Raw genomic sequence first — 22,250 nt, forward strand, 5'->3', positions numbered from 1 at the left:
TGGCATCGAGACTAATATTCGATCTTTTTTTCCCCCGGGTAGAGATCATGAAAATACAGAGAGTTCAACCTATATGTGGGGAGAATCAAGTGCTTAAAAAAGTTGCCTCTTAAAAGTGAACCACAGTGCTTTTAACGTGAAATACTTAATATTATGAGTATTATCATGAAACAAGCGCCGGAAGACTAGGACAAGGTAAGAAGACGGCGACACAGGGCGGCTTGTGTCGTCGTCTTCTTACCTTGTCCTAGTCTTTCGGCGCTTGTCTTTTCCCATTATGAACCAACTGGCGCCCAACTCACCATTTTGGGTCATGAAACGATTTTCCTACTTCTTCCTCCTTAGCTTTAATCCTCAACTCAAATGCGAATTGTGAAATCACGTGGTCGTGACATTCCTTCGGCACCGGTGCGATGACTCTTAGCTTCCACCGTGCTTTTTATGCACACCATAAAACTTGTCATTTTCCAGTGACGATAAGTTCCGTCAGGGCACTCATTGGCCACGGACGCGAATCCGAATATTCGTCGACGGATTTACTGTTGACGAGCACATACGTCCGAATGACGCAGTTATCGTGTCCAATGCGTGAGCTGGGCTCTGCTGACGTCAGGTCGGCACCGCTGACGCGTTTGGGAACCGCGGATGTATCATAGGTGAAAAGGCGGACAGCTTTCGAAGGCAAGAAGGTACAATGAAGTCCGCTATGTCTTCAAATGTTTTATACTGAAAAGCTGGCTGTTTACTTTCCTTTTGGCCAACTAAACGATATGCGATAAGTAAAGTCCCAATTTGAAATTATTTATCCCAACCCAAAATTCGTTTCATGGCCCCTTTAATATCAAATGTTCATTTGGAATAACGAAGCCTTTCTGAAACAACATATCGGTAGTCAAAAATAAAATGACTGAATAAAACTCGATAATTTTACCCATCCGTTCATTCTTTGTTCTCCTCTTCATTTTCGCCTCAGTGCTCATTTGTGCACAGAAAGCCTCTGGTATGACTCCAATCTCAAAGAGTGCCTAAAATTGCATTTGATTGCGAAGAAAATCGCCCAACATTCAGTATTTGAAATGGCTGCAAGTACTTGAAATGCAAAATATTCGGTACTTAGATGCCATAGGCTTTTCTTGATACGCAATTAAGTACGAAATACAAAATAAATATTTCAAATACGTGTTTAAGATACTAGTATTTCAAACACAACTCATCCCTGAACTCCTTCAAAACTCCCTTATGCCATGTATGAACTGAAGAGAGCCACAGTACGGTGCCGGTGATTAACATTTCCACGAGCGTGTCGCTGGGAACGCGACCAGGATCTTGAAAGAGAGCAAGCGAAGCGTATAGAGAATGAAATAACAGCAAACGGCAACTATTCTCAGCAGATACATCAACAGGAATACGTCATGTCTGGTTAATACGGACTCCGTTCATTTGCATATCCCGCTATAAAAACAGTATTCTTTGGGACGAGCTGGGGAAATACTAGCAATTTTTTCTCGTCAATACAGACAACTTGCTTTATAACACGCTTTTTTTTTCTGGGGGGGGGGGGGGGGGGGTTCAATATTAGCGAGACATACTGTGAAAGCTAGCTACTACCGCATTTTCGAGACTGTTGGCCTCACAGTATACATGTTTTTTTTTTTTTTTTAAGTTGAAATTTTACATGGCGCAGACTAGCTTCGGGTGAGGATTATTCAAAACCATTCATTATGGCGATATTGACGAATTTTGTGACTGACAGATAACGTTAATGATAAATTCTAAATAAAAGAAATTTTATTTAACAAAAATATGTTTTGAAGTTTAGAATTTGAGATTTTTTTCTTGTTTTTTGTGCGGACTCTGCAGCAGGTGCAAAAAATCTAAAAAATAACTCTTCTCTTTCTTTTTTTTTTTTTTGCGAAACTTTTTTTTGGGGGGTTTATACACAATGGGCGGTCTACCATCCGCACAATGCTGAATTCCATTTCAGATTTTAGCCAACCAACCTTCCTCTTTGCTTAGACAAGTAACGATCATCACGGTTGGTTCTCCAAATGCTCAGCGATTACTTAAACACGTGGATACGAGTTTTTATATATTAATTTTCATTGCTGTGTAAAGTACAAAAACATTACTTGATGTGAGGTACAAAAGTAAATGAAAGGTAATGCACTCCAAGTGAAGTGGTAAGTACACCGGGCACAATGTACTTGAAGTAAAGTGTAAAAGTAAATGAAAGTCTATGTTAGTGAAGTAGAGCTGTAAGTACACCGGGCACAATGTACTTCGAGTAAACTACCATAAATAAAATGTATTTTAAAAGTAAAGTACAAGTCCTTTTTAACACAATCTTACATAACGCCATTTCGATCCCCTGTACAATGCTTTTTCTTAGCTGGTATGCTTTGCCTTAAAGATAACGGGGGAGCCTCAGTTATTTCCTTAAATAGCGGCGAATATTGGATAAAGTGGCCACAGAGTAGTAGTTCTGCACTCGCTGACGAACGATTTAACATAGCCAACGTATAAAACACTTACTCGTCGAAAAAGCATCAGTTTTGAATGCAAGTTTAAAAAGCACAAATTGGTGAAATGTGCTTTGAAGTCGGGAGTTGTACTTTTCTCGGAAAGCAGCAATAACGTACTTGAAGAAAGTTACAAGTACACATTCAAGAGATTGGGCTTTAATCAAGGAATAAGTTTTCTAAAGATACTCGAAGTAGCACCTTAAGTCAAACGTCCTTGAAGTACTTCCCAACACTTTATTTTATACAGTAGCACTATTTCTTAATTTTTCGGTGTTTTCCACTCGGTAGAAAAGGTTACGAAAAAGACGCTTAAAAAAAAAAGAAGGCGCATAAACTTTATTTATGTGCTTAATCATTTCCTCATATTTTAATGTGCCCTCAAAGGTGAGACGGTTTCTATTTTTTCCACGAACAACAGTGACATATCTCGAAAGGGTGCAAAGTGAGGCTAAGTTAGTCTCTTCCACCCTAAGTATGACGTGATTTATAAGGCGAAACGACGCAAATCTACATAAACGAAAATGACAGATAAAAACAAACATTGGCACAAAGAGAAAGGTTTCGGGCAGCAAAGCGCCCTGCCCGCTTCCCTGTCACCGTGCGGGGGAGAGTCGAGGGGTCGGGGTTGAGCCAAACCAAACACGCATCATTTCTCCCCCGAGAGATCTCCATGAGGCCGGGCCATCTGTTGTCTCGTTCTTATTATTTTTAGTTTTTTTTAATATTTTTGTTGTTGTTCGAACTTGAGCTAAGGCAACTGCCCGTCACGCAGGCGGCCGAATGAATCGTTGACTTGGGTCGTATCTTCACTCTCGAATTCAAGGGCTTCCGAATGTTTTGATGGGTTCTGAGAAATAACCGGGGATCATCGCTTTTGTTTTAAGATCAGTTCTCTAAATCAAGTTGGTCGGTGTTGCCCACAGTATTAAAACCCCGAGTAGCCACTGTTTGCATAACTGATTGATCAATCGATCAGTTTATTGCCAAACAATTGGCGTTTATTAGGGCTTGTTTTGGCCAAAAGTGCACGGAAACGAGTGAAGGAGCGTGGTTTCGAAGAGAGAAAAGCCTCGCTGACATTTTCGACGAGGCTGTGGTCCTGGTCAGCACGAAAACAAAGCTGAGTATGTAGAGGATAGTCTTCGGGTGAAGCCAATTGGATGGTTTCTCTCTCCGTTGCACCTCGCGACCGACTGCAGCGGACGCTTCGAGCCATCAGTGCCAAGCAAGACTGTGTGTGCATGTGTGTATGTGTGGTAGAGCACTGCACGGGCCGGAATTTCTAGGCCCGGCCCGACCCGGCCCGGTAGAGACACGGCCCGGGCCCGGCCCGAGCCCGACAGAATATTTTATTTCTAGGCCCGGCCCGACCCGGCCCGGTAGAGACACGGCCCGGGCCCGGCCCGACCCCGATAACATTTTCAAATATGAGCCCGAGCCCGGCCCGAGCCGGAAAACTGGGACCGAGTTTTTTATACTATAAATATGTCGACTTAGAATATGTATTGTCGAGAGTATGGGTGAAATATGCGCATCATTTGCGAGTCTTTGAGCTCATGGCACATTGACAATCATCGAGACACAAGTGGAGAATTTTTTATTTATGAATTTATTGAAGAGATATTGTACTTTTCGTTGTTCTATTCAATTCGTTTAAGAGAAATTTCCTTCCTACATATTTTTGTGGAGAAACAATAAATTGTCCATGGACTCTCTCTTCAGGCAGGTCCGTCTTGCTTGCATAATGTAGCCCGCCGCGCTAAAGTTCCGTTCGCTGCTAGCACTTGTAGCAGGGATGCAAAGGATGCGTTTGGAATGGACAGTTTCGGGAATTCTTTCTCGTGCGCTCTCCAGAAGTCACAAAGCTCAGACACTCATGAGCACGCGTAGCCTTTCTTGTCGTGTAGGTACTCCCCTATTGTTGTTAACAATTTAAAATTTACGGCACACGACTGACCAGGCACGGCCCGGGCCAGCCCGGGCCGACGCGGCCCGGAAATTTTTTTTTTTCAAGCCCCAGCCCGGCCCGGGCTTTAAAAAATACGTACTACCCGGCCCGAGCCCGGCCCGCGGGCCGGGCCGGGCCCGGGCGAGCCAGTGCAGTGCTCTAATGTGTGATACGTGATCTTGGGAGAAGCAGTGACGCTCACTAACCTGGATTGGCTAAGACTGTTTTTTTTTTTCGATTTTGTTTAAATTGGTTCTGGGTTTACCTTTCGGGGTTTATCGATATTTACCGAAAACACGGAGGTGCAAGTCACCGGAAGATCCGTAGTTATGCGTACGAGGCGACTCCTTAAATCGGTTGCACGTTTCATGCGAATCACCAATGTTTCGGATACGAAACATTGATGTTATGTTACGGCAGCTCATTACGCCTCGTGTTAAGAGGTGTCCAAACAGGACACTACAAAGCGCACTACTCCGACAAATCGTGAAAATGGAAGCGGACGCTCGTATAGAAGCGTCCGCTTCAATTTTCACGATTTATCGGAGTCGTGCGTTTTGTAGTGTCCTGTTTGGACACCCCCTTACTGGGACACCCGTGCTTCGTGTGAATTGTGGCAACCAGTTGAAGGGGTAACCAAGCAGGCGACATTTGAACCTCTAATCTTCCGATAACTTACAACGTATCGTAAGGAATAAACTTTCGCAAATGCTCCTGCGTGGACGGGCCTTGAGAACCTTGGTACGTGTCTCTGTTCTGCTGGTCCGTGCCGGCGCGTCCCCCAGCCAAGACAGCGAGAGCAGTCCCGCTGAGAACGGCTCCAGCGCGGGCTCCGAGAACTCCGGGCCCGAGTCCCCCGCAGCCGAGGATTCCCTGGCCGCCGGCGGGCCCCTGTCCAACGGCCTCGTGCTCCAGTCGGACCCGTACCCGGCCACTGCCTGGAACCTCTGCTCCCAGTCCGCGTCCCAGGTAGGCCGCACTGGCCACGCATGGCTCGTGCGAATAGAATAGAATAGAAGAACATAGAATATAACAGAATACAATAAAATACGTTTCATTTGTAACACATATTTAGACAAGTACTGTACGTTATGAAGCCGGCTACCGTACCGGAAAAAGATAATAATCTGTAGATGATAATCCTATGATAATCCTAATAAACATATCAGAATATGTATAAATTAAACGCACGATGCACCATATAGGGACAATATAAGTTCTTACATGACCTTATGCTATATTCTCACATGTTTATTGAAGACATTCGCATAATTTTCTTTTTCATCAGGGAGAAGCTACCTGGCTTGGCAAAAATACCAAATATTTTGCGGATGGTATAGCGAGTTTGAAATGTTTAAATTCAGAAATCAGACATGGGCACGAGGGGACACTTTCAGATGAAACCCTGATTTCAAAAAAAACAAACAAAAACAAGATTGAAGGACAACAGTTCTAAAATAGCGGGGAACTAGTTCTTATTTATTTTTTCTTCGCATATTAAAAGTCTGGCGACTTTCTCTTTGTCTGTCGCTCTTGTGTTCGTTAACAACTGTCGCGGTAAAATTTTTTTTTTTTTTTAAGGCGCAGTTTAGTTGCGGTGTTTGAAACCCGTCTTCGACCGGCGTGTTCAGCGTCCTTTCCCGCCAACGCACCGAAAGTCGTCCCGAAGTGCCAGGAAATGACGTCACGGAAGCAGGCCTGTTACGCTCTCGGTTTTTCGCAATCCTGGAGGCCGGTGCTAGAGAGTCCCGACGATAATTGCGAGCGAACGCGAGTGTCGGCATCGTCGCGGCGTCGCAATCTTCCGGCTGCCAGAGCTTCCGTAGACTGTGAAGCTGGAGAGCGACCTGGCAACAGAAGGAGCGTCTGGGCACATTCACCACCGCTGCTCTGAATACCGCTATACACCAACTCATGTTTACAAACAAACCGGAGCGCCCCTAGCGGACGTCACCGGCGCCGCGCATGCGCCGTGGATGGTGGGCAAGAAGTCCGCCGTCGCCCATAAACACACCATTGAATTGCGTTGTTGTCGGCGTCGGTGGGAGTCCCCGTGCTCTTTTTCGCGTTGGAATTGTTGATTCTACGTCCTCCTAACAATGTCTGACTACTTGAGCGGCTTCAGCAAAACTATCGAGGCAAAACTTTGCGTGGATAATGTGACGTGCGGCGATTCATTTCACGTGGACGCCGCAGAATGGGCGCTGAAGCCTGACTCCCACGTCGAGATTCTGCTCGCTATTTTCAGTCGCGACGTCGCTCGGACTGCAACAGCGTGGACCGTAGCTGAGATGGTGGACATCGATACTGAAAACCTCAAGTAGAATCGGGCAATACAAGTCGGTGATGGCCACTGGTAACAATGATCAACAACTTCTTGTATCTGTTTACACTTAGCCGACTTACCCCAACCAACCTTCAAAAATATTTTGAGGCCTGCACTTAGTTCTTATCGCAATTACCGGGTCAACGTTTGGTTTACGAGCCGCTGTCGTTTGAACGAGCTGACGACAAAAAGCAGCCGATTTTGAAAGAGCAGACGACGGTTCGAACGATGCGTAATGGGGTACGGGCAAGAAGCACCGCGTCCCGCGTCAACAAACCACTCGAATGTCACGTTGTCGGCGTCTGTGTGGGTCTGCATACTCTTTTTCGCGTTGGAATTGTCGATTCTACGTCCTCATCGCAATGTCTTACCACTTTAATCACCTAAGCGAAATTATCAAGGCTCGTTACGCCGCTAAACTTTCTGTAAATAATTTGACGTGCGGCGATTCATTCGCATGAACGCCGCAGAATGGACGCCAAAACCACGATGAGATTCTTCTAGCTATTTTCAGCAGCGACGTCGCTCGTGTTGCAAAAGTGTAGAAGGTAGCGGCGATGATCGACATTGATACTGAAAATCGGAAGCGGGAACAGACCAAGCGTAACAACAAGTCGGTGATGGCCACCGGTACCAATTATCAACATCTTGTATCTACTGTTTACACCGAGCCTACTTAAGTCTTTTGAGGCCTGCAATTACTTCTTATTGCAATCACCGGGTCAAAGTTTGGTCTACGGGCCGCTTTTGTTTGAACGAGCAGACGACAAAAAGCAGACGTTTGAAAGAGCAGACGAAAATTCGAACGATCAGGCGGCCGTGTGAATTTGAAGACGCACTGAATCCGTGGGTGGTCCGGACAACTTGGGGGTTTTCTCTCGGTCATGTTGGAACAAAGCAAACACATCTGGCGACTACAAAGTGTGGCCCGCACACACACGCAATCGTAGTTCGACAGCGTCAGGTTTGCCCTTTTCACGGCTGCTATCCACGTTCTCGGACGAACGGAGGGTGCAAAAACACATGAAAACTGATCTTCAAACCTTCCCAGACTCTCTTGGTAAAGCCCCCATCGCAGCATTTTGACGAAAAGGCAGGTTTTTTGTCTCGTTTCTTCCAAAGGAACACAGGAATGCATGTCTGGCACGGCGACTTCTGCCCACCGCCCGAGACCGGAAGTGCGTCCGGCGCGCCACCACCGCGGCGTGACGTAGGAGAGTTGAGTTGGTGTATAGGATCGCGGCCCGCGGTGACGGCTTGACACTTCGGCCGCGACGTCGTCGGAGCGAAAGTCTCGAGAGATCACTTTTTATAACACAGTGCGTTTCATTAGCCGAATTCCACGCGAAACTTCAACGAAGAACCGTCATGAAGAATCGTCTCGGAGTACCCCACGGAAACAAAACAAAAGAAACGAAAAAAGTACTGTCGCGGAGAACTGTCACGCCAGTTCCCTGGCTAAATTTAGCGGCGCTAATTAACGGCGCGCGGCATCACTTTCCCCGTTAGAGGTATATGCGGGAAAATCCACGCCACTCGACGTCATTTTCCCCGCCAAATTGAACGGGGAAATTTACGTCAGGATGACGTGACCATGGCACGTGACCTTACGTGTCAAGTGACGTCGATTTCCTCGTAGTGGTTCTGCGAGGTGGTAAGTTTACACTCAATACATTTCGTCGTTCCCGGTCCTTTATTTGTTTAAGCATAATCAAACCCGTACAATCTTTTTTTTAAAGACGCTGTAAGTGCATTGGTTGGGGACGCGTTCCAGGTACCAAAGTCAGTGCGTTAACACCGCTAGTACATCACACAGAGGACAAACTGCAGACACTGTCTCAGGCCTTACTTCAGACTTAGGCTAGGTGGCGCAAGCTACCGCCCGTTACGAAGGGTATATCCATTAACCTCCATCCAATATCCATCCCTGTACCACGGTCCACATTGGTCGTACAAAAACCTTCTGCAGACATGCTGAGGCGTGTGCGCAGATAATTTGGTGGGCCACGTCTGCAGCTACACTTGGCTCTCTGCATGGCGCAGGACGGCCTGAAGCTGCCCGTGGGCGGAGCGTCGGCCGCGGAGTACCCGGTGTCCGAGTCCCTGGGGTCGTCGGCGACCCCTTACGCCGTGGACGGGGGCGACAGGCTCCACTGCGGCCTCGGCGGCGTCCAGCGACTGGCCGCCGCGTCTCCGGCCGACGAGCAGCAGCAGCCGCTCAGCCTGGGCAAGGCCCACAGCGGCGCCCTGGACTGCAGCGCCGCCTACGCCGCCTCCCCGTATTACTCCAGGTATTAACGCGCGGGCACTTGACTCGTATATTCGCGGATACCCCTCGCGGGCTTTCGGCATTTATTGCTGAGAGACATCGACACGAAGCAGGCACTTACTTAAGCAGCCCTTTTCAGTATGTATGCTGACCTGAAGGGTACAAGATTTAACGCATAAACTTCGTAAAGTCCGGGCTTCCAGCGCGCGCGCGCCATGCCTTCCGCCGTTTTTCGGTTGCTCGTGCGCGCTCGACGTGCACGAGGCCCCGAAGCGTTGTAAAAAGTCTGGTCCTGGGGGCGGAAGAACTGTAGCTCGTCCTTGCCGTTCTCGCCCTGTCAGCGACTAGAACGACTTTTTATCTCAAGAGTTTGATATTGCGCGGACGGCGTCATTTGAAGAAAAATCGTTGAAATTCCTTCGCAAGACATTAAACGGTCGTTTCATAAAGGCTAAAGCACATTCCTTCATTTACGCGCGAGGGGAAAATTTCACTTTATACGCGACGCCACGTCATTTTCATTTCAATTCCTCCGCCAACTTGAGCTCGATATATTACGTCGCGAGACCTGACGTCACGTGACGGGTCGTCATGCGGCGGCGTCGCGTGTCGCAGTGTCACGTGACATGGTGTTGTCGCCGCGGTCGATTTTCCTGCTAAACTCAACGTGGAAACTTCTTCACGTGTTCCTGCGACACGCGGGACCGGAAGTCGGGCGACGCGGTCACGTGACGTCAAGGCGTCAGCTCGCGGTAATGGACCTTTTGCAGAAACATCGGTTCGAGAGTAACTGGTTCCAGTACCCTCTCTCTCTTCCTTCTGGCCGAGCAGAGAGGGAAGATGGTTTCGTTGTGTCGACTTCGGGGCGGAAGATTACGCACGATGGGGACAAAGGCGAGTTTGGGGGAGCCGTATCTAGGTCACAGCGTCTCAATCGATGAACAGGATGTAGCGGACGTTTTGGGAGTGCAACGGGTGGGAGAGGCCTCGCGCGCGCGTTGTTTTCTCGCCACTTAGCCTCGACCCCAGTCGCGTGTCTAGGTGGCAGCACATATTCGCCAAGAGGTCCATTTCCCGTGACGTCATCACGAAGATAGTGTAGACGTTTCCTGTTTCCTGTCATCCTCAGTCACGTGGGTTCCGTATGTGGTATGCGATACGAAAAAAAATAATCAGGCATTTCAACGTAGAATACGCGAGAAAATATAGCTGAGGCAAAACAAAGATGTGTGAACATCACACATTTTCCGTAAACACCTTCCAGCGGCGTGGAGAGATCAAAACGATGTTTTACCGCATACTAGAAGAGACGACATTCAAGATGGCTGCGCCCTTGTGGAAAAGGTGTATATGCCACGGCCTCGGTTTCTTAAAAGTCACTCTAACCAACACCACCAGGAATGATCGAGGCCCATGAACAATCTACAGCGTGGGCCAAATGAATGGAACGCACTTTGAACTGATCGCATAAATCGGTTTCTTAACTTATGGTGCTGGGATTCACTTCAGAGGTGCTGAAACTGGTGGAAGCTTTCGCTAAAATTGTGGAAAGATTGGCTCGGATGAGGAAACAAAAAAAAAAAAAAAAATCTATATATTTTTGTACTTTGAATGTACACTAAAAAAAATGTTACGTGTTACTGTGGCGCTTATTTGGGACAAATGAAGCGAAGAATAGGTTGGCCAATTCAATTTTCTTTTCATTTCACAATTTTTTTTTTTCAATCGTAATAATTGACACAATAGCCCACAACGATTTTCTGATGATTTGGAGATAAAAGGCCTCGCGATACTTTTTCCATATAGACAAAATCAGTTTTTGTTTTCTTTCTTTTAACTCCGGACGTTTCATGTATTCTTACTCTCACTAATGAATGCACCAGCTTCGAGTACCTCCGTAGCAAATCCCAGCGCGATAAGTTAAAAAACCGATTCGTGCGTTCAGTTTAAAGTGCGTTCAATCCATTTGGCCCACGCTGTAGTCTACGTCCATGTGACGACATCACCTTCGGCTGGCGCCGAGTTAAGCAGCTTGGCCCGAGCCCGACGCCGAATGTCATTCGACGCACTGATTTAACACGAGGACCGGCCGAGCACTGACGCCCAATCTCACTTCGATGACGTGGAACCGCTATTTGCACGCGGGCTTCGATTATTCTATCTGGTAATGCTGCATAGCTCACCACTCGGAATATATATATCTTTTCGCGCCCTTCCCGTTTCTGCGCAGTATGCAGGCGTACAGCCAACTGAACAGCGGTTCCTACTCCGTGCCGGCGACGAGTTTGTACGGCGCCCAGCCTGCGCAGGCGTACGGCTCAGCGGTGCTAACGCCCTCGTACGGTAAGTGTTCCTTCCGTGGAAGGTATACAGCCTTTGTCAGCTAAGCCTACTGTGTGTGGTATAGGAGCGGGCTCGCTCCCGTACAGTGGCGCTGCGACCGTCGGCACTCGCATTTGTTTCGAGGGTATTGAGAATACCTAATGGCAGCCATGCGAGCGCTAGAGAGAGCCCATGTTTAGGAGAGGGAGCAACTCAAACCGTGGGAAGCGTTTGCACTTTAATGGCGGACGCAGAGAAGAGGCGGAGACGCTCGCGGACGATCAACTCTTTCGTCACCCCCTCGCAACTCGTTTTGTAAACGCGGCCCACAAACCACGTGACCTCAATCGAACAGTTGAAAGCTCTCCCTTTCTCTCTTTCTAATCTAGGCACGCTAACGAGCACCGACGATAGCAGCGCCGCCCTAAAGGGAGCGAAAAACCCACTCTGAACTCGTGCGCTGTGGGCTCTAAATTTTGACAGAGACTGCACGTGTAAACAGACCGCAAGCGTAACAGAGCACTGTCTGCTTTCACACCGCCCCGCTGTTTACTCGAGTAACTGATCTTCCCGTGCTTAGGGAAAGGGGTATTTCGCCTTAATAGACCGTTTTCACAACCCCGTCAAGTAACACTGGCGGTTTCTGTGGAGATGGGGCACGAAGCGTGTGATTGAATCCGAATTCACGCCGAACGCTGACGTGGCCCTCGTGTAAACTTCATGCTCAGAGTTCGTGCCCAAACAATGGCGTACTCAGATAATGAACGCGGCATCCACTACTTGGTGTGTATTTTTTTAAATGCGTCCATCGTCATGACTAGTGTCGAGACCGGTTATAACGAAGTCAACGGGAATCGGAAATGACTTCGCCATATTCGCTATCTCGTTATAACCGACTTCGGTTAAAACGAAATGCAAAACGGACTGGGAAATCGTAATCGCTTCGATGTAGCCGCTATTTTGTTATAACCGACTTTGTTATAACCGGTCTCGACAGAATTTGGTTACAGAATAGGGCATCTATTCATTGTGTCATTGAGTCGATCCCCATACAAAAATGTCCTATAGTCGGCTATAGAAAATTCTTTGTATGGTCGGCTTTAGCTATTAGGCCTAACTAGCTAAAGAAATTTCTATGACTGTCTTTTGCATTTCTTTATGGTCACCTTTAAGGGCCTCTTTCGTTTTGTCTATGGCCCTATCAATATCCAGTCATAGCGCTCTTTAGCCTTCCTAATGGCTGGCTAAAGACTTCTATATGACCTACCCTATGGCTTTCTGGGGCCTACATGCTACAGCTGTTTATAGCTTTTCCTTTAGTTGCTTTAGCCATCTATAGCTTCTTACGTGTCGTGCTAAAGAAAGGTCTGTGGGTCGTCCTATGGCTCTCTCCACCATGCTATAGTTTCCTATGGCTTTTTCTTGGGTGTCTTTAGCCATTTGTGTGGTTAGTTAAAGAAGGCGGTATGGGGTTTTCCCATGACTCTCTTTAGCCAGCGCACTCTGAAAAATTGTTTTCAAGTTCCCTTGAATTCTGAAAGCTACATGGCAGATACACGTATGTGCATCACTGAACACACATAATACACAGAACACAGGCCTGCCCTAGAATTTTACATAGGCGACCATAGACCATTTTTGTATGGGGATCATTGAGACAGTAAACCACTCATCCTTATCGCCAACTCTAAAATACGCGCGGCGACGACATGCGTTCACCGGGTTCGCCGGGTCTTTGGCCGATGCGTGGGTTGCAGGCTCCCGGCAGCAGCACTCTACGTCCCAGTCCGGAGGCCAGGGCAAGTCGGGTCTGGCCCAGTCGTACCTATACGCGGCGGGGAGCTTCGGGACCACCAACGGCACGCAGTCGCCGATGCCGCCTTCGCCGCAGGGACACTACGCCTATGGTACGTGACGTCACATTCCCTATCAGGAAAGATAAATGGATGAAAAAAAATTAAATTCAAATAATAAACCATTCCCAATTGAAAAAAAAGAAAGAAAACTGACGGGCTAACCTTTTGGCCACTATATTTCTAAATTCAAATTTAATGGAGCATGGTTCTGAATCCCATATCGGTGCTAAGCACGAACGTTCATTCAACATTCTCCCCAACCGAATGTGACAATCCGTTTGACGGCGGTGCCTCTTCGCTGCCTGGTGCGCGCCCTTTCTCCCTACGGTTCGTAAATAATAACAAAACCTTTATTCTTCCCTCGACGTAGGCCAACAGTCCAATAACCTGAGCCTGGTGATTTTTTGCTTTTCCAACGATTCCTATTCCGTCGCTGGCTTTAGAAAGCCCAGAGCGCAAATCCAGCTGCTGCGCCCCTAGTGGCCAAGTAGAGAAGCAAACCCACGGGGACAACAGCAACGTGAATTTTTTGTTCGTGTTTCTGAGGCAGGGCACTCACTACGGCTGATGTGGCCGAACACTGACGGACACAGCTCTCGCGTCCAATTTGTGCCCCGGTCTTTGTTGAGGAAGATGACGCGAAGAACACGGTCCACACATCTCGCGTTGGGGAAAACACCGGGCTCCGTGGAAAACAACGTGGATAAAGCGTCTCCGTACATTTCAATCTCCTCGCCAATATCGCGACTGTACTGCGGTTATCTGACTCGGCAAAACGGCGAAAGCTGCGGCCCCATCAGCGAGCCATTCTGGGGTTCGGAGTCGGGCGCTAGACACCGTGATTGCGTAGTATACACTTCTCCTGCGCAGGCCGACGTACTACAACGTCGGTTTTCTGCAGGGAAGATAATCCTCTTAGCGCTCTCCTCTCCTAAAAGAGGCAAAGGGAGCCAAGCTGGAGATAGGGAAAACGTGGAGAGGATGTAGGAAGGGTTGACTGTGACTCACTGAAGGGAGCCGTGGCGTATACACTCCTTGTCAAGTCATCTTTTTTTTTCTTTTTTTTTTTTTAACGAAACATGAGTTTGACAGGGTCCACTAAGTGGTGTTTTTTGCTAAGCGCGGGGATGGACCGGTTATTTCATCTAAGGAACCTCGTCGTGAATTAGTTCATATGTGTGTCTGTTTATGTGCGTGCGTGTGTGCGGGCGTTTGATTGCATGCTTGTGCATGTTCATGAGTGTGTATGTGTCCGAGTGCTTGCACGTTGCTTTCTGCCGTATGCCTGCGCTCGTATAGGTTTCATCGTTGATGTCTGTGCGTTTGTGTTTATAAGGGTATGTGCACTTGAATGTACGGGCGCTCGTGTTTGCGCCGCGTGTTCTTGACGAAGCGAGCCTGCTTGCGCCACTGTCTGTATATGTACACGTACGTTTTTGGCTGCGTTTTCGTGTGCCTGTGTTTTCGTGTGTACGCGGCTGTTTTTGTGCTTACTTGTGCCTCTGTGTGTTTCTGCGTTTTGTTTGGCGAGGAAGCGTGTGTGTGTGTTGGGGTGGTTTGTGCGTGCGCGCGTAGTTCCCTCTCCCACGCCACCCCTCCGACACGTGGGTGCAGACCCCCCTTGTGGTGGGAGGACGACGAGCTTCTTAGAATGCGCCCAGCGACCTTGACGCGTCCTCAGCAGGCTGAAGTTCGAAGTCGAGCCAGCCACCCCGGGTTTGGGTCGGGTTACCCCACGGCCGTAAAACAGCGGATGCGTTCGCGGACGGAGACGCCTCAAGAAGGGGCACCCCCCAACCCCCCCTCAAGCTGGAGCGCGAGAAGAACAGAGAAAGATTCCACTTTGAAAGTGGCGTCTCCCCGCCCAGTGTGCTTTCGTGCGAGGCAGTGGGAGCCGCGTGCAGGCGTCCCTAGCTCAATTTATCGCGAAGCCGACGCCGACCGCTGCTTTGTTTTCACGAACGCCCGACAGTTTGAAAATTCGTCGGGTTCACGGGCACTTCGAGAATGCTAGGAACGGGATTGATGTATGATGAAAGCGGCAGCGGCAGCATGGAATCAGCTCGACGACGCGTGCGTGAACAAGGGGAAGATTCGGGATGGATCTGGATCTGCGAGAGTTGTGAGCTGGCGTCGAGAGCCGAAGCGGAGCGATCGTTACTGTCGCCGTGCGGTGGAGCCCCAAGTAAGCGAGAGTGCCGTCAGTCTTCCGGCGTCGCGTGCAATCTTTCACGCGAGGCCCCGAGAGCCTCGTGCTTGTTTTCTTCACTCTTAAAAAAATCAGGAACGTCTGCCTCCCGCAATTCGTTGCCTATCGCTGCAATCTACGAAGCTAACTATTGGAACGAAGAGGCTGAAGACAATTAGAAATAGAGCCCGTACTGCGGCATTGAGCGGAGTTAAACACCACGTTCAATGCCACGGTGAAATATATATATATATGTTTAGGTTTAAACGTATTTTCAGCTTCGTCGTTCGTCGAGCCTCCTTGGAGCGAATAGCACTCCCAAGTGTATTGCGCGAAGGCAGACGCTTGCAGCCATGGCGTCTGTCCTTCGTTTCAGCTTAAATCCAGACGCAGTCGACGCTACGAGGTGATGGGACCGATCTAGCGGCGTCAAAAGTGCAAGTCACTGGGCCTTTATGCCCGTATCCTACTAGAGCGACAGACAGAGACAAAAGACAGCGACAAGCCTCAAACCCATGCAGCATGCTCGTGATAGTACCTTTGGCAGGCGTTTAGTCGTTCGGTGCTCGCAAAGTAAGCACGAGTGATTGCAAGCCTGCCAAAGATACCCTCGCGTGCATGATGCTCGTGTTTGAGCATAGCCACCGTTACTCTACAAAGCGTCTCAAATTGCGAAAGACTCTGGTTTGAGGCTTGTCTTTGTCTTTTGTTTCTGTATGTCGCTCTAGTGGGACGCGGGTATTAGTGTTAATGATTGGCTCAACGATGATAGACATGACGAACGCCATGGCGCACCATCATGGTGTTCGTCATAAACATGACGAACGCCATAATGGTGCGCTTTTGACGGTGTCTGATTGGTCCCCCATCAGCTCATAGCTTCGACTAGCGCGCGTGAACAGTACTTTGGCTGGCTTGCACTTGTGTGCCGTTACATTCACAAGCATGGGCATACGGTGGCGGTCAAATCAATAACTCGCTACCTCTTATGTTCAAACGACGATACGCGTAGTATGTACGCAATTTGGAGATGCGTCGCTTTGACTTGTTTCGGAATAGGAAGTTCTACCTTGGTATCAAAAAGTAATTTCATGATTGGGCTCGACCGAGAAACCATGCACGAGTGCGCAGAAATACACGAGTGCGCCAATATCAAGAAATGCCGCTGGTGGCGCCTGTAACATTTATTCCAACGAAAAAAAAATTTTTTTTTTTTTTTTGCAGACGGAAAAGTAGACGAAGTTGTTTTCTTTTTCATTGACGTTTTTCTTTTTTTCTTTCTTTCACTGAAATGAATGCTACAGGTGTTCAATGTCGTTTCTTGGTCGACGAATATTGATTAGGCTTTGGTGAACATCGGCTCATAGCGAAATTTTGTTTTTCTCTCGTTTCCTTTGATCCATGAAACGCCATGACCCGAAACTTTCGCGTTGTATCACCACCCCTAGCGTCACATTCTCGCAAAGTTTGAACCTTTTTCTTTTTTTTTTTTTGGCGATGCGTAGTTTATTTAGGTGGACAAAAAAACACGCATTTTTTCTTTCCCATACACTCCTTACATCGAGAGAGAGTTTTCGTTGACCGTGTTTTCCCCACCTGCGCGCCGCTACGTTTTACCAAAAACTCCCTAATCTCCCCGTTCTCGTTTTCTTTCGTCCGTGCCGAACTGGCAGGGTCGAGCTACTCGAGCAGCGCCTTCGGTGGAGCTCCCACGTCTGCGCAAGCGGGAGGTGCCCAGTCGCCGCTCGACTACACGGGCTACGGCGGATACGGACCCCAGGGCTACCCGTACTACGCCCAAGGGTACGGATACGTGCAGGCGGCGGCGGCAGCGGCGGCCGGCGCCGTAGCCTCTCCGCTAGCGCCGTCCACGTATCAACTTGCACAGCTACCACCCGTCGCGGCCCAACAACATGGTGAGTCGGGCCGGCAGCCCCCGAACCCTGCAATCTGTGTTATCGTCTTCATAAACAAATTTCGGCCGAAAAAAAAAAAAAAAGAAAAGAGAAAAAGGTAACAAATGTTAGCGCGAAAGGAAGCGTTGTATTCAAGAGAAATCATCATTAATGTAATCTGTCATTAAAAACGTCCGTCGTGTATCGCCATAATGAGCGATACAGAAAAAGAGAAATAAAAACTTGGACGCCCCGGAAAATGCGGTAGAAGAAAGGTGGGCATATCTCTGGGGGATGCACTTATTTATTGGGGAAACCAGCGGACGTTTTTTGCATTAGTGGGCTAAAGAATAAATGAGGTAAAAGCAGAGGTTTCTTTGAGGTATATCGTTGACGCTTATTCCAAACATCGTTCAGTGCTGATGCAAGTTAATAGAAACGGACCTACTGCAGCTTATACGAATTCAATCCCAAGATGCAATCTTTTAGTGTAGTTTTATTAATTGTATAAGTGGTTGGCTAGAATTTAATCATGCTTATTGCATACTCTCCCACATATTCAAAGCAGTTTAATATGTTTTTTTTTAATGCATGCCTATTCTCGATCTAGAAAACTTTTTCTTCTGTTATGCTTAAGAAGTGTCACCACCTAAAAACGAATTAATAATAATAATAAGCAGAAGAAGAAGAAGAAGAAGAAGAATTTATTCACCATATATATGTGCATGAATAATTTCATTTGAAATCGTGTAGACAAAAAGGTTCGAATATTTATTTCTTATGAAAAAATGTATGATGTTGGGAATTATTTTGCCTACAAGAAAATTGAAACCTGCGGGTGATAATTAGGGCACCGTGTTTTCGGAGTTTGTTTTTCGCGAAATTCGGAGGGTGTTGTTCGGAGTTTATTTTTTAGCGAAAATTCGGTGTTTATCGGAGTTTATTTTTTGTAAATCCTTAATCTTCCAAAATGCTTCCCATTAAAAATAAGAAATAATAACCGGACGCAAACGTATGTCAGATAAAAAAATAAGACGGGCTTGTATCAATTCATATTTCTTCAGCGGAATTTGTCGTTGGTGTCATTGGCAGTACTAATTTGTCTAATGACAAGATTCGCACACAAGTGCGGCTTCGATAAACGTCGATACCTTAAAATCAATAAACTCCCTGAGGTAGCCGCAAGGAAGCTCGTAGTCATCCCATCAATCTATCCCGCGGCCGCGCGGGGTGGAGTGGTTAAGGATGTAATAGAGAAGTTTCAATTGCCCCTCTTCCCTATTTTATCCGATCTCTATGGCCCATAGCTTTCACTGGCTCTTTAAGTGTTGTGGGGGAAAGTAGACGCACGGGCTTTCTTTTTTTTAGAATGCACCCGCTATCCTTCGATAACAGCCAATCAAAACTCGGCGTTCTGATGTCACAAAAAAAAACCCAAAATAAGCAGACAAACTTGCGCTTCCCTGGCAGTATAACTCACCTACACAAAGCGCATGAGTGTACGTTGTTACGTAATTTTTTTTCTAATAAATATGTTCGAATTAAAAAAGAAATCAAACACGTACGCTTGTATATGCTGACTATAGACCTTTCCAGCGGCAGTCTTGAACGAAGCGACCGGGTAAAAAACGCTGAGTCACTCAGCTTTGGACGTATGCGCAGCGTCCGATATACCGCACAGCAGATCAACAGCGCATGCTTGGGAGGCGTTCCACAGCCCAGTAGACAAAGATGGCAGCGCGCAGGAGGCGATTTTTGCAAAGGACTATATCACTAGTAATCTACGATACTCTAAGAAATGCCTGTGCGTCTACTTACCCGCTACCCGCAAAACACTCAAAGAGCCAATCTCAGCGATCTACGAAATCAGCTCAACGAATGAGGGGGCGGAACATCCGTATAGACCTCAAGATAAAGTCTGCGCTGTGGCATTACACAATGCAAGCATGACGTTTTGCATTGCGTAATGCCACAGCGCAGACTTCATTTTGAGGTGTGCGCTGTGGCAAGTTTATAAGCAAAAAGTAACACGAAAGTAACGTACGTTACTTTTTATCTGTAACGGTGACACGTTCCTTTTTATTTTGAGGGAACGTAGGTTAGAAATGGCTTCCTTTCATATGCAAGTAACATGTAACGTATCCCACAACTTGTTTCCGGTGACGCTTACAACACTGTATAACACAATACACCCTAAAAATAACTGCTTTATTGGGGAAAAAAAAAAGGTTGCCGTATCAGAGGTGATTATTGAAAGGATCTGACGTCCGCCATATTCAAGATCGTTCACTACTACAAATTCTTGTCGTAATTAACAATTTTGAAGAAAAAAAGTCGTTGCATTGTCTGCGGCTGTGGACCATTCACACTGCGTAAAATTTCAACTTATAGATATATATATTCATATTTATATATAGATTGCGAAATTTATTCCTAAAATACTACCTTTGGATGCTATCCATCCTAGGCTATGTGTAAAAGATCAACCATGAAAGTAGAAGTCTGTTTGACATATACCGACCAACACGGCTAATTCGTTTTTATTCTATTTCTAAGGGTAAATAAAGTTGCCCGATGGAAGTTTTTCCTTAAGACTCACAATTAAGCGGTAATATGATAAAATTAGGCCTATATTATTTATAAATTCTGTATCGAATACGTAAAAATTAGTTTCACAAAGAGGCAATTGAGACAGTGTATTTTTAGCTCAGCACCCGAGACATTTATTGATTCGAACGTAAAAAAAAAAGAGATCGTACTTTATAAATAATATAAAACTGTATCTTAGCCAACAAAATAGTTGTATGCCGCGATGTATACATATTACAAAATAACATTTTTTTAAAAAAGAAATAAACACTATAAGAATTTTATAACCTTGCAAGTTATTTGATAATGAAATGTCTTTAAGAGCGTATTTGGATATAATTCTGATTCTAAACTGTTTTTCCATTCTTCGAATTCCTACGTTATGGATATCACTATTTTATTACTTTGAATGCAGTAATTTAGTGACGTACCGTAATTCATGTTTACAGTTATTTTACTTCCATACTCTCATGATGCATGTTGATATATACAAATTTTGCATTGTTACTGAAAAAAATAGTAAATAACCGTTCATTGATCTCTAAGTTTGTTTTAAATCCCCGGAGAGAATTCCAATCACTAAATTGAAGCACAAAATGCTCGGCTAGATTAAATATGCAATTAATGAAGTCGCGTTCTCAAACACAGTGTTCAACGCATTTAATTGGTGCTACTCTTGGGCAAAATTTAGCGTGACTGCCGCACGCACCGAGTTATCTAGTGCAGGCAAACGACATGACACAAACGAGGTCCTAGTTTAATTTGGACTAAATTTAGAAGCTGCTTCCATTAAAAGGTCGTACGTTCGGTAGCGTGGCCGAGCGGTCTAAGGCGCTGGTTTAAGGCACCAGTCTCCTCGGAGGCGTGGGTTCGAATCCCACCGCTGCCACATCTTTTTACTTCGCAAAATTGTGGACATACACTTCTTGCTTTGGAAGCGAAATTATGCTGTGAATCCCGGAATTATGCCCGTCTTCTCCTTTTAACTTTGTAGTGGGGTTCTCTGTATAGTCAGCCTCGAATTATTCCTCCACTTGTCTCCTTTTATGTTCTGAAAAATAATACAATCAAATAATAATATAAAAAAGCGGTTCATAAAAAAAAAGGTATCACAACGGTATTAGGGTTTTCCAATTTGTTTTTTCTAGTAAAAGAATTTCCGTCTCGTCATATCGAATGCTTTTAGTGTAATCGTTCGACACTTCGTTTATGGCCTCCGCGAACGCTGTTCTTATTAGGTAGTTTTTTTTCCTTTCGCTTTGACAAAATTTATGAAAAAACACCAGCAAAGAACCACAAGAAACGCTCCATTTATTATTAGGATGACATTTATTTGGTTTCTAGGGTTTCAGTGTTTTAATACGTCAGTGAACTCATTGTTTGTATCACGCCAGAATGCGACACCCTATATATAAAAAAAAAAGGTCCACGGCTGTTTTCTGAACTACTTAAGCTAAACATATTTTTTCTTAGAATACGTAGGCATCTTATTTCTCCCTGGCATCTTATCTCTAAAATCAGAACAGATATCGAGAAAAGGGCAAATCAAGGTGACGCAATCAAACTTTCAAAAGTTAAAAACAAATATGTATGCTGTCGGAAATTTTCTCTAGCTATAGTTTGGTTGAACCCAAGTCCGACCAAAGTCGGCACCACGATCCGATGGTGCCATTCAATCAACGCCAAAAAGTGTATCGTGGGGGCGCTCGTTGTCTTGGCGGATTTGCCGTCAACAGCTAAACAAACCATGCCTAAAAAAAAAAAAGAGCAAGTTTTTTGGGGCATTTATTGTGCGTGATTTGTTTAGTGATAGCCTACACATTACGACGACTAGCGCAGTGACTGTGCACTTTTGCCGGTGCCAGATTGACACTACCGAATCACGACGTCGACTGCGGTTTAGCCCCCAGTTGACTTTTGCACAGACTGCCCCTCTCTTCCAACTCGCTGAGGAGAAAAAGATTTCACAATAGTGCGTTGTCCAGTGTTCCTAAACGGCCGTAGTGTAAATTGTATACATTTTTCGTGCATTCTTTCAAGAACTGATCCGACGTACAGCATGTAAACTAACGCTTCTAAGGCAATTTAGGCGGCCCGAAAAAATTAGATTCTTATACGTATTGCACTGCGATTTGCTACCGAGGTGTAACACTGGGTGGAAGCATGGGTTGAGAATATCAAAAACAAACTTACCTTATTAAAAAAAAAGAAGCTGTTTTGGGTTATTTGTTGCGGTATTCACAAACGACGGCATGACCGGGATCGCCTATTTACATCTGCCGCCGACAAATGCCACAAGCGCCGAGCGCTCCTGCGCCAAACTTGGCGGACGATC

General features: G+C 46.3%; 1 protein-coding gene and 1 non-coding gene across 3 annotated transcripts in view; both read left to right on the forward strand.

Annotated features, from left to right (window-relative positions):
* The window catches only part of LOC8043810 (eyes absent homolog 1), a 169,318-nt gene that overhangs the window by 40,249 nt on the left and 106,819 nt on the right, over window positions 1-22,250 (forward strand). For both annotated transcript variants that reach the window (XM_042286624.1, XM_040207622.3), the window contains 5 exons: window positions 5,256-5,439; window positions 8,840-9,087; window positions 11,296-11,408; window positions 13,145-13,294; window positions 17,105-17,347. In XM_042286624.1, the coding sequence (XP_042142558.1) occupies window positions 5,256-5,439; window positions 8,840-9,087; window positions 11,296-11,408; window positions 13,145-13,294; window positions 17,105-17,347 (938 nt within the window). The remainder of the gene's footprint in view (window positions 1-5,255; window positions 5,440-8,839; window positions 9,088-11,295; window positions 11,409-13,144; window positions 13,295-17,104; window positions 17,348-22,250) is intronic.
* Trnal-aag lies at window positions 20,723-20,804 on the forward strand. The gene has a single exon. It is a non-coding gene; the product is annotated as a tRNA-Leu (tRNA).

The sequence above is a fragment of the Ixodes scapularis genome, unplaced genomic scaffold (genome assembly GCF_016920785.2).
Source record: "Ixodes scapularis isolate PalLabHiFi unplaced genomic scaffold, ASM1692078v2 PGA_scaffold8__174_contigs__length_109621045, whole genome shotgun sequence".
NCBI lineage: Eukaryota > Metazoa > Arthropoda > Arachnida > Ixodida > Ixodidae > Ixodes > Ixodes scapularis.